Source organism: Chiloscyllium plagiosum, chromosome 12 (genome assembly GCF_004010195.1).
Source record: "Chiloscyllium plagiosum isolate BGI_BamShark_2017 chromosome 12, ASM401019v2, whole genome shotgun sequence".
Lineage (NCBI taxonomy): Eukaryota > Metazoa > Chordata > Chondrichthyes > Orectolobiformes > Hemiscylliidae > Chiloscyllium > Chiloscyllium plagiosum.
Window position 1 is genome coordinate 68,183 of NC_057721.1, and position 13,349 is coordinate 81,531.

General features: G+C 44.3%; 1 protein-coding gene across 1 annotated transcript in view; it reads left to right on the forward strand.

The window, feature by feature from the left end:
- Nucleotides 1-13,349, forward strand: part of LOC122555467 (phosphorylase b kinase regulatory subunit alpha, liver isoform-like) — a 112,580-nt gene that overhangs the window by 25,494 nt on the left and 73,737 nt on the right. The window contains exons 7-11 of the mRNA XM_043701494.1: nucleotides 91-171; nucleotides 3,701-3,799; nucleotides 3,926-4,072; nucleotides 9,909-9,962; nucleotides 10,418-10,540. Coding sequence (XP_043557429.1) covers nucleotides 91-171; nucleotides 3,701-3,799; nucleotides 3,926-4,072; nucleotides 9,909-9,962; nucleotides 10,418-10,540 — 504 coding nt within the window. The remainder of the gene's footprint in view (nucleotides 1-90; nucleotides 172-3,700; nucleotides 3,800-3,925; nucleotides 4,073-9,908; nucleotides 9,963-10,417; nucleotides 10,541-13,349) is intronic.

Sequence of the window (13,349 nt, forward strand, 5' to 3'; positions counted from 1 at the left end):
GGGTGTGGGGTCAGTCAGGGCGGCCGGGGGGGAGTGTGCGTGTGAATCTGGCTGAAAGCTAACGTTTCTGGTCTCTTTTTTTGACTGTAGGACTATGGCATGTGGGAACGTGGTGATAAAACAAACCAGGGAATAGCAGAGCTGAACGCAAGCTCTGTCGGCATGGCCAAGGTAATTAAGACGTGTATTGATTTCTTTTCAAACTGAAATATTTAAGTTGAAACGGGAGCACCAAGTTTCATTGCCATATTGTCCGCTATAATGTGTCTACTGTGGGAGAGGAAGTGGTCTTGCATTACTGACATCAATTGGGAAATCTACAACAACTGAAATGTGTTGAACTGGCATGAGCATTTGCAATAATTGTCTTGAAATGTGTGTAACTGACTTCACATTCTTGTGTTCACAACAACCTGTCCAGTTCATTCTCCTTTGGCAGTGACATGAGAAATGAGCATTTACTTGACAAAATGTGACTCCCATATCGATGTAATTGGTCATGCTAAACTGCCCATAGTGTTAGGTGAAGGGATAAATGTAGTGGAATGGGTCTGGGTGGACTTGTTGGGCCGAAGGGCCTGTTTCCACACTAAGTAATCTAATCTAATCTAATCATATCGATGTATTTATTGGTCCTCGCCTCCACCGTTGCCAAATGTGTAGGCCGTGTTAGCGTACTTGTCATCACATGTCAGCACGTGTCACGGTGTGTAATACGATATGAGCGTTGTCAGGTTGACAGCTTTCCTGAATCTCGCCAGCTGCTGAGGGCATACACTTGCTGTGTCTCTTTTGGTTTCTGATGTGATGGAAGGATGTGACACCATCGTGATACCTGTCATGAAGCCTCTTATTTATAGTGATCTTATACGACGGAGACTCATGTTGCATCTCATCTTGGAACACCAGCTGTTCGGCTGAGCTCATTGCGAAGACTCTCTTTGAAGAAAGTGTCATGTGCCACTGTGATGGACATTTGCTGTGAACACCCTGGGGGTCAGGGTTGAACCTTGGCCAACCTTTGCTAAGGCAGAGGGACATATGGGGCTGAGGCCACAGCCATATCGAGTAGCAGAGCAGTCTTGAAGGGTTGTGTGTGCCCTTCATGTTCCTAACATTGTTTGTTGCTATAGTTCACCGCTCTGCGCTGGACTGAGTTCCTGGTGGATGTCAGGCTTCAGCCCTCCTGAGTAAAGGGAAGTTGTTATGAGACAGGTCAACACACAGGACTTGAGCATCTGATCCAGCTCGGTGCCCAGAGTGATGTGAATAGAATTATAATTAGTATGAGGTTTGTGGTCATTTGTACCCGAGTGCTGAAGTTTACAATATTGCCTCTCATGGCACAATCCCAAGTACAAAGTACCGAGGGAGAGATCTTAGAGAAACAAAGGAAAAACTGTTACATTACCTTACAGTGCTACATAGTATAAGTTAGAAAATAAGAGATACAGTTAAAAGGATAAACGTTACAGTCAGATAAACAGATTACAGATAAACATGACATGGCAGTAAGTCAGCACAAGGAGATTTCACACATGGTCTGACTGGCCTCACTAGCCACTGACTGCCCACAACAGTCCCCAGTCCAACAACCGCCCCTGCTTCACTCCATGTCTCCAACCTGCTCCAGCCCTCAGCTGATCCAAGGTAAGTTTTCTTTTCTTAAAAGAAAAACACTTTAAACTCTTTGGGGAAAAAAAAGAGAGGAAGGAAAAGAACAATGAAAGAGCGGCTGGATGGACAAGCACTGGGCTGAGAAGCCCACTTGTCCATCGCCACCTTGAGTTATTGTCAGACTCCCCCTCAGGATGCCAGCAGGAGGAGGCCTGGTTAGCTCACACCTAAACACAAGGTCTCCACTGTAAAAGGTCACCTCAGTCAGTGAGGAATGCTGCATTGGTAAACTTTCAGACATAACAATGATGCAACACTTTGTACACTGGGGATTTACCAATTAGAAATGTCCAGTAATTGGAGCTGAACCATTTGTCCTAGCAGACTGCCGGCTAGATTGACACCAGGAGCAAGTCTGGTGGTGTGGGTCTTTACCATGGAATGCCAGCACCTACAGGCTAAATGTCCTTCCCTAAAGGGCATTAGTGTACCAGATGTGGGTGGCACAATGGCTCAGTGGTTGTGGGCAGCACAGTGGCTGGCACTGCTGCTTCACAGCGCCAGGGACCCGAGTTCGATTCCAGCTTCGGGTGACTGCATAGAGTTTGCACATTCTCTCTGTGTCTGCGTGGGTTTCCTCCGGGTGCTCCAGTTTCCTCCCACAGTCCAAAGATGTGCAGGTTAGGTGGGTTGGCCAAGCTAAATTGCCCATAGTGATCAGGGATGTGTAGGTTAGGTGCATTAGTCAGGGCTAAATAAAGAGTAATAGAAGAGGGGAATGGGTCTGAGTGTGTTACTGTTCAGAGGGTTGGTGTGGATTTATTGGGTCGAAGGGTCTGTTTCCACACTGTAGGGATTCTGTGATTTCAGATGGGTTCTTACAACAATCAATGATCTTTTCCACAGTCACTATCCCTGCGAATAACTTTGAATTCCAGATTTAATCACTCAGATCTGAATTCTACCACTGGCAGTGGTGAGATTGGAACAGAAGCTCTGGGTCTTCAGTGCCGTGATGTAACCACTCCACCACCATCTCCCTGAGGCTGTAATGGTAGTTCCTGCAAGCTGATGTGCATGCTTCAGCTAGACCCCTGTTGGACTTGGGCAAACACCTGCTTTACCCTTGGCTGGGATAATGATGTTTCAGGAATTTCCTGGTTCAGAGTGCAGTACTCTCCTGAGAAGTTGCCAGGACACTGAGACGGCACAATTATAAAGCCTGACTGGTTTAGCTGCTGTTAGATAGGCACCCCTTCATATTGCTGCATTGAACCCATTGGGTGGATGGATCGAGACCAAGAATCTATGGCAACATGAGGAGAAACCTCTTGCTGATGCAGTGAGCATGGTACCTGTGAGTGTGGGCAAGGCAGCTTCAGGATCTGAATGTGCAGGGTTACAGAGAGAAGTTGGGGATGGTGACACTGAGTGAGTGAGATGCTCATTTGGAGAGCCCGAAAGCATGGGAGGAGGCCATTCAGCTCATCAAGTCCACACTGACCCTCCAGAGAGTGTCCCACCCAGACCCAACCCCCTACCCTATCCCTATAATTCCCATGTCCACCTAGCCTACACACCCCTGGACACTATGGGCAGTTTAGCATGACCAATCCACCTAACGTGCACATCTCTGCACTGTGGGAGGAAACTAGAGCACCCAGACGAAACCCACACAGACACAGGGAGAATGTGCAAACTCCACACAGACAGGCGGGAATCGAACCCAGGACCCTGGTGCTGTGAGGCAGCAGTGCTAACCACTGAGCTACCGTGCCATGTTCTGTTAAGCTTTAAAATGTAAGGAGCAGTCCCTGTGGTTTCTGGTACGCTGCACCTTTTCCTGTGTTCTGTTTGTATTAATGGTAACAAACTCTGCCAATAACACTCAGAGGGGCATTTCTATTTGAGAGAGTGCTAAGAAACACCGCTGCGGGGTGTTCCAACTGTGCTGTGCTGAAACGGACCCGTGAATTGTGAAACCGTGCTTTCCTATTTTGGTCACTGTTGTTCAATGAGCAATCCTTTGGTTGCAGGCTGTATGAGCTTTGGTTGTAAACAAGTTTATTCCCAATTGGTGCAGGCAGCTCTGGAGGCAATTGATGAGCTGGATTTGTTTGGTGCACGTGGAGGTCCCAAGTCGGTGATTCATGTTCTTCCTGATGAGGTCCAGCTTTGCCAGGTAAATGTGAGAGAGAGAGAGAATGATGAGACTGAGTGATTTGATCGCAGCACTGCCATTTTATTGATCAGTCAAGATTCCAAGCGAGTGGTTCTTGTTTAATTGACTGTTCTCTTTTTATTTCAGTCCATTCTTCTTTCTATGTTACCTAGAGCTTCAACATCCAAAGAGATCGATGCCGGACTTCTCTCAATTATTTCCTACCCGGCTTTTGCTGTGGATGATATTGATCTTGTAAATATCACGAAGAATGAAATAATTACAAAATTGCAGGTAAGTTTGTTTTTTATTTAAAAGTCAACAATCTGTACTGTCCGGTGTAATAAGTCGGCTGTACAACAGAAGAATGAGGCAGGCGAGAGTTTCCTCATAGAAACGTATAAAATCCTGATGGGACTGGGCAGGCTGGATGTTGGAAGAATGTTCCCAATGTTGGGGAAGTCCAGAACAAGGGGTCACAGTGTAAGAAAAAGGGGATAAAGGGTAAGCCATTCAGGATGGAGATGAGGAAGGATTTCTTTGCTCAGGGAGTTGTGAACCTGTGGAATTCTCTCCCACAGAAAGCTATTGGGGCCAGTTCAGATTAGATTCCCTACAGTATGGAAACAGGTCCTTCGGCCCAACAAGTTTACACCAACCCTCGGAAGAGTAACCCACCCAGGCCCATTCCCCTACCCTGTATTTACCCCTGTACTAATGCACCTAATACTATGGGCAATTTAGCTTGGCCAACCCACCTAACCTGCACATCTTCGGACTGTGGGAAGAAACTGGAGCACCGGAGGAAACCCACACAGACACAGGGAGAATGTGCAAACTCCATACAGTCGCCCGAGGTGGGAATCAAACCCGGGTCCCTGGCACTGTGAGGCAGCAGTGCTATCCACTGAATTCCTGAGATATATTCAAGAGGGAGGTGGACATAGTCCTTGTGCTAAAGGGACCAGGGGGTATGGAGAGAAAGCTGGAGTGGGGTAATGAAATTGATCATCACCCATGATCATACTGAATGGTGGAGCAGGTTCGAAGGGCCGAATAGTCTCCCCTGCACCTGTTTTCTATGTTTTCCTGTTACTGAATACACTACGCGTTTATCTGCAGCTTTTTCAGTAAACATTAAGTGAAGTGGTAGATAATGGACTATCTCGGGACATAGTCTGTGTGGACATCCAGAAGACATTTAATAAGGTTGCACATATGAGACAATTAATGAAAAGTGCATCGAATTGCAGTCAATCTGTTGCCTTGGAATAGAGAATTAGTGAGAATGTAAGAGCTGACAATAAGGAAAATTATTTAATCCCAGTGATGAGAATACTGGATGAGTGTGATTATTTGTTACAGCCTGGCTTTGATTGTCTAGAATTACTTAAATCTGTGGAAGAGTCAGGGCTAAGGAGACAAGCAGCTGGACTTCAGAATAAATTGAAATCCAACAGACTTAGCCCAGCTGATGGTTTTGTTTTGCTGTGCCTTTCACTCCAGTAGGCTCTTCCTCATGCTCATTCTGATTTAGATTTGATTTATTATGGCCAAAGGTTCCTAGTGAAGCGTTTTATTTTGTGTGCAGTACAGGCAGATCATACCTCACAATGTGCATTAGGGTAATAGAACCGAACAAGGAGTATAATGTTACAGCAGCAGAGAAGGTGCACAAATAGCGAGATCAACATTAGTTTAAAATTCGAGAGGTCAATTCAGGTGTCTGATAACAGCGGGGGAGAAGCTGTTCCTAAATCTGTTGGTATGTGTGTTTTGAGCTTTTGTATCTTCTGGGAGAGGTTGAAAGAGATTTAAATCAGGGTGGGAAGGTTCTATAGTATGTCCCAAAAGGTGTGACCTCCTGGTCCAAGTATAGGTATTGCTGAGCTTCCACTAGTCACATGGAAATACTTGCTTGGCATCTGTTGCTAAACTGGATTGTGTGTCTCGCTGGAAATTCTCAGCCTCATCCAATTCTCTCTCTCTCTCTTCTCTCCTCCCCCCCCCGTCTCTCAACAGTTGGATAATCACAAGAGGCTGGGTATTGGCAGCCTGCGGGTAGGCTTTCTCCTCACTTATGTTATGAAAAACGAAACTCATCAGTTTTGTTTTTTAAGACATTTCCAAAAACCAAAGCCGAAGGTCTTTCAGAAAGCAAACCCTTTCAGTAGACATGCTGAGCTCAGGCCTTTTGGGGAAAAAGAAAATTCACTTGACCCGAGCAGTGGATCTAAAATTAAAGCTTTTTTTTCCCAAAGGGCCTGAACCCGGGGAGTCTACATGACTATTCAGGTCCATTCAGGCCAAACAAAGGACTTGAATGGAACAGACCTCAATCCAAAACTGAAAACGTCCTTCATCTGAAATGCAGTTGGTCCCGAGGTGATTGAATAAAGCATTCCTGACCTGCATCTCCATATTAACCTCATTATTTTCTTGCTTCTAAAAGCTTCTCAGCTGGGTCCAAAGTTCATGCATCATATGTCATGACACACAGGCATAACAAAATGGAGACTGAACACCATATTCTTAACCCTTAATATAATCGATGATGACATTTGGCACAATGTGTGCTTCAGTTAACAGGGTGTGTGTGTGTGTGTCAGTAAATAATGAATGATAAGGAGGAGAAATTCACAAAGGGACTTTAATTGGTCAATTTAAGTGAGGAGTATCGTGGCAGATGGAGCTCAGTGTATGAGCCTATCCCTTTGGGAGAAAGTTTTGGTAGTGAGAAGCTGGGAGCTGAGGGTGAGCAGAGAGAGAGAGTTAGGAATCCGCATACATTTATTGGTTATTGGTTAGGAGTGTGGTTGGTTATGTTACACGCAGGGTTCAATGGAGAGTGCAGGAGGGCACGCCAGGAGCAGCACCAGCCACCCCTAAAGATGAGGTGTTGACCTGGTGAAGCTACCAAACAGGATTACTCACATGCCAAATGGCATACACAGCAAGTGATAGACAGAGCTAAGTGATCCCGCAATCAACAGATCAGCTGTAAGCTCTGCAGTCCTGCCACATCCTGTTGTGAATGGTGGTGCTCAGTTAAATAACTCACTGGAGGAGGAGGCTCCACAAATATCCCCATCCTCAATGATGGAGGAGCCCAGCACATCAGGGCAAAAGATAAAGTTGAAGCATTTGCAGCAACCTTCAGCCAGAAATGTGGAGTGGATGATCTATCTTGGCCTCGTCCAGTGGTCTCCAACATCACAGATACCAGTCCACAGCCAATTCGATTCACTCTACATAATAGCAAGAAATTGTTGGAGGCATTGGATGCTGTTCAGTCTCTGGGCCCTGACAACATTCTGGTAATAGTACTGAAGACTTGTGTTCCAGAAATTGCCGCTCCCCTAGCCAAGCTCTTCCAGTGTAGCTACAACACTGGCACCAATCCGACATTGTGGATAATTGCACAAGTATGTTCTATACACAAAAAAAAACGACAAATCCAACCCAGCCAACTACAGCCCCATCAGTCCATCCTTGATCATCAGTAAGGTGATGGAAGGGACTATCAACAGTGCTATCAAGCAGCACCTGCACAGCAACAAGCTGCTCAGTGATGCCCAGTTTGGGTTCCACCAGAGTCACTAGTTCTGATCTCATTACAGCCTTGGTTCAAACATGGACAAAAGAGCTGAATTCCAGAGGGGAGGTGAGAATGACAGCCCTTGACGTCAAGGCCGCATTCAACCTAGTGTGGCATTAAGGAGCCCTGGCAAAACTCGAATCAGTGGGCAGCAGGGGGCAAACTCAACTGGATGAAGTCAATACTGACACATGGAAGATGGTGTTGGAGGTCAATAATCTTAGCGCCAGGACATCTCTGCAGGAGTCCCTCAGGCTAGTGGCCTAGCCCCAACCATCTTCAGCTGCTTCATCAATGACCTTCCCTCCATCATAGGGTCAGATGATTACACAACATTCAGCACCACTAACGACTCCTCAGACACTGAATCAGTCCATGTTCAAGTACAAGATGATCTAGACAGTATCCAGACAAGCTGACAAGTGGCAAGTAACATTCACGCCACAAAAATGACCATCTCCAACAAGTTAATTTCTTGTTTTCTTTGAAAAGCATGTAGTTTAAGCTGAAAATTAAATCACAATCGAGAATCTTTGATCTGAGCAAGGATAATTATTGAACGTTGGCTGTGGGAGACTGTATAAATATATTAAAAGGTTTGACAGTATGTATGGTTAATATTTAAAGAATGGTTAGAATTTAATCTGAGGTTTGGAAAAACAAGATGGATTCCTTTAAAGCAAAAGTCCCAAGCTGGAAAAGCATGGCTAACAACAGAAGGTAAAGATAATATTAGATCGAAAGGGGAAGCTTATAGAGTTGTCAAAAAAAAATTGTGACCCTGCAGATTGGAAAAATGTTAGAGTTCGCTCAAGGAAGGCAAAGAAATTGAAAATGTCAGTAAAATATCAAGAGACACGCAAGTGATTGGAAATGCTCCTATGGTTGTGAAGTAGGGGAAGTTGGTAATGTGGGTTCGGCACAGACAGAGACAGGACAGTTTATAATAGGAAATATAGAAAGGGCAGAGAACTTTAATAAATAGTTGGTGTTTGTCTTCAGTGAGGAGAACACAAGACAACTCCCTGAAATTAATAAGATCCAAGGGTCATTTAAGAGTGTGGAACTGGAAGAAATTTAGTATTAGTCAAACAGAGTATTGGGGAAAATAATGTGACTGAAAATTGACAAATTGCCAGGAGGTTTTGACTTTCAGCCTCGTGTGTTTGAAGAGATGATTATGAGAGAGTGGATTTATTGGTGATCATCTTTCAAACATCTATATATTCTGCAATGGTGCCTGCAGACTGGGAGGTTGCAAATATAATCCCACTGTTTCAGAAAGGAGGGAGAGAGAAAACAGGGAATTATAGATCTGTTAGCCTGAGGTTAGTAATAGGGAAAATGCTGCAATGTATTATAACTGGATATTTAGAAAATAGTTGTGTGATCAGATAGTGTCATCATGGAATTATGAATCCAAATCCTATTTAACAAGCCTGACAGAGACATTTTGAGGACATTATGAACAGAATCAATAAGGAGGAGCCAGTGGATATAGTATATGTGGCTTTTCAGAAGGCTTTTATCAAAGTCCAATATAGGAGATTAATAAACAGTAGATTATGGATAATCAGAACTGAAGGGAGCAGGAAATTAATGTTTTCTTATGCTGTTGACAAAGGGAAAGCGGTGAATGGAACAAATGGTGAGAGTGTTACAAGCAGAAGACAAAAGAGTGTTAATGGTGGCAAAGGAGGGATAGAGATGCAAAATGGATGTTTATGATAGCTGTGAATAGTAGAAAACAGGTCTGTCCTGCTGAGAGCTAACCCATGCCATCAAGACACTTGGTGGGAGAGGAGTTGTAAACAAAATGGAGACCAGAGATCATGCTCTGAAGTTGTACAACTTGAGATTCCACATTGGACATTGTAAAGTGTCTGAGTGGAAAATGAGGTCTTGTTCCTCCAGCTTCACTGGAACATTGCAGCAGACCCAGTACAGGAATGTTAGTGTGAGAGCAAGATAGATTATTGAAATGGTAAAATAACCAGAATAACCAGAATGGTAAAACTATTCCCACAGACAGAGGGGAAGATGTACTGCAGAGTGCTCACCCACGCTGTGTTTGTCTCTCCACTGTAAAGGAGACTGTACTGTGAGCAGTGAATACAATGGACTAGATCTCGAATGCTGGAGCAGGAGTTGAATGGCCTCTCCTCCTCCAATATTCCGATGTTCCTAACCATATCCCTTTTAATAATCAAAGGTGTTACCATCACTGAATCCTTCACTGTCAACATCCTGGGGTTACCATTGACCAAAAACTCCACTTGACTCACCATGTAAACACAGTGGGTACAAGAGCAGGTCAGAGGCTAGGAATCCTGCGGTGAGTAACTCACCTCCTGACTCTCCAAAACCTGTCCGCCATCGGCAAGGCCTAAGTCAGGACGGTGATGGAATACTCTCTTGACTGAATAAATGGAGCTCCAACAACAGTCAAGAAAATACGAGTGCATGACAGGGACTCTGGTCAACATCATGTCGTCCAGCTATTTACCCAAACGGTTTCTTTCTGTTATATAGGGGCGGTATGGTTGTTGTCGGTTTCTGAGAGATGGTTACAAAACTCCAAGAGAGGTAGGTATTGGTGAACTAATCGCCATCCGATTGTTCAGTAAGTGAATTATCAAACGTCATGTATAATTAGTTGCAATCATTAACACTGAACATAGTGTTATATTCCTACCTTTTCAACGGTTAATATGTGGTGATTATCATATATTTTAACTGAGTACGGAAGCTGTGCCCTCGAACGGTTATGTGTTGTGTGAAAATCTTTTGGTTCAATCTGCTTCATACTGTCTTGCTCTGCAGATGTTCCTTGCTAATGCCTTCACTGTGTTGCTCAAGTCTTTAACACTCTTACATGAAAAATAGTAGACCAAGCTTAATTTTAGTATTTTTGATATAAAAATGTATCCTTGTGAAACCTTCCCATTCTTTGTGTCTCCTCAAATTTTCTCAATGCTTTGAAAATGATGACATTGACAAATGAAGAAGACTTTTTGTTAAAGCCCTGTATTTACCTTCAGGACCCCAGCAGATTACATTATGACTCTGCCGAACTACAGTTATTTGAGAACATTGAATGTGAATGGCCGGTGTTCTGGACCTATCTCCTCATCGATGGGGTCTTTAAAGAAGATAAGGTGCAGGTAGGACATTGGTTTTATGAAAGGCAAAGCTCTGGTCATTGAGTAGTCATCTACCTCTGTACACATCACATTCTTGTTTAGCACCAGTACAAAACGTTACATCATACCTCATATGCCACATATACAGTCATAGACTCATAGAGATGGGCAAAGTCCTCAGTGACTGTTTCTTCTCTGTTTACCGTGGAGAAAGACATAAAGACTTGGGATGTTAATGGTTTATCTTGGGGACAGTCCATTCCACAGCAGAGGAGGTGTTGGTCTTATTATAATGTTTGAAGGTGGATAAATCTCCTAGTTCTAACCAAAAGGCTGGAGAAGAAATTGCAGGGGTCCTGGCTGATATTTTGCATCATTATTAACCACGGGTGAGGTCCCGGAAGATTGGAGGGTAGAGAATGTTGTGCTATTATTCAAGAAAGGCTGCAAAGAAAAACCTGGGAACTGTGGACCAGTAAGCCTAACATCTGTGATAGGTAAGTTACTTGAGAAGATTCTGAGATAAGATATTCATGCACTTGGAAACACAGGGTTTGATTAGGAGTAGTCAGCATGGCTTTGTGCATGGAAGATCATGCCTCACTAATTTGTTAGAGTTCTTGGATGAAATGACCAGGAAGGTTGACGAGGGCAGGGTAGTAGAGGTAGTCTTTCTGGATTTCAGTAAGACCTTTGATAAGGTTCCACATGGTAGGCTGCTCCAGAAGGTTACATCGCATTGAATCTGAGGAGAACTGGCAAATTATTTTACACAATTGGCTTGATGGTAGGAAGCAGAGGGTAATAGTGGAAGGAAGCTTGTTGGACTGGAGGCCTGGGAGTAGTGGAGTGCCTCAGGGGTCGGTGATGGGTCCATTACTGTTTATTATCTGTATTAGTGATTTGGATGAGAACGTACAAGCCATAATTGGTAAGTTTGTAGGTGACACTAAAATAGGCAGTATTGAGGACTGTGAGGAAAGTTATCATAAATTGCAGCAGGACCTTGATCAGCTGGGGAAGTGGGCTGAGAAATGGTAAATGTGACGTCTCACATTTTGGAAAGTCAAATTTAGGTAGGAGTTTCATGGTGAATGGTAGGGCCTTATGGAATGTAGTGGAACAGAGGAAACTTGGAGTTGAGGTGCACGGTTCTCTGAAAGTAGGGTCACAGGTAGACAGGGCATTGAAGAAGGTTTTCGGCACACTGGCCTTCATCAGTCAGGGCATTGAGTATTGAAGTTGGGAAGTTATGTTGGTGAGGCTGCACTTGGAGTATTGTGTTCAGTTTTGGTCACCTTGCTATGGGAAGGATATTATTAAACTGGCGAGAGTGCAGATGAAATCTACAAGGATGTTGCCAGCACTCAAGGGCCTGAGTTGTAGGGAGAGCTTGGACAAGCTAAGACTTCTTTCTTTAGAGTGTAAGAGAAGGAGAGGGCATCTTATAGAAGTGTATAAGATCATGTGAGGGTGATAGGGTGAATGCACTCAGTCTTTTTTCAAGGAGAATCGAGGACGAGAGGGCATCAGTTTAAGGTTAGAGGGGAAAGAATAAAAAGGAAGCTGAGGGGCAACTTTGTTTACACAGAAGGTGATATGCATATGGAATGAGCTGCCAGCGGAAGTGGTTGAGGCTTGTACATTAACAACATTGAAAAGGCATTTGGACAAATACATGAATAGGAAAGGTTCAGATGGATATAGGCCAAGTGCAGGGAAATGGGGTTAGTATGGATGGACATTGTGGTTGGCATGGACCAGTTTGTACCAAAGGGCGTGTCTCCATGCTGGAGGACTCTATAACTCTGTGAGAAATACAAAAGGAAAGAGATTCTTTGGTCCAACTTGTCCATGCTGACCAGATGTCCTAAATTAGTCTACCCCTATTTTCTAACATTTGGCCAACATCCCTCTAAACCTTTCATAAACTCATCCAGATGCCTTTTAAATGTTGTAATTGTACCAGCCTCTATTCCATACACGCACCACCATCTGTGTGAAAATGTGGCCCTCAGGTCCCTTTTATATCTTTCCCTTTTCACCTAAACCTATGCACTATATCATAGAATCCCTACAGTGTGAAAACAGGCTCTTCAGCCCAACAAATCCACACTGACCCTCCGAAGAGTAATCCACCCAAACGCATTCCCCTATTGTATTGCTCTACATTATCCCGACTAATGCATCTAACCTACACATCCCTGGATACCATGGGCAATTTAACATGGCCAATTCACCTGACCTGCACATCCTTGGATTGTTGGAGGAAACTGGAGCACCCAGAGGAAGCCCACACAGACACAGGGAGAATGTGTAAATTTCACACAGGTAGTCGCCCGAAGCTGGAATCGAACCCTGGTGCTGTGAGGCAGCAGTGCCAACCACTGAGTCACCACGCCACTCCTACTTTAGTACTGGACTCCCCCACCCCAGGGAAAAGATCTTATCTATTTACCTTATCCATACCCCTCATGATTTTATGAACCTCTATAAGGTCACCCCTCAGCCTCCGACGATCCAAGGAAAACAGCCCCAGCCTATTCAGCCTTTCCCTATAGCTCAAACGCTCCAACCGTGGCAACATAGAACATAGAACAGTACAGCACAGAACAGGCCCTTCAGCCCACAATGTTGTGCCGACCAGTGATCCTCATGTATGCACCCTCAAATTTCTGTGACCATATGCATGTCCAGGAGTCTCTTAAATGTCCCCAATGACCTTGCTTCCACAACTGCTGCTGGCAACGCATTCCATGCTCTCACGACTCTCTGTGTAAAGAACCCGCCTCTGACATCCCCTCTATACTTTCCTCCAACCAGCTTAAAA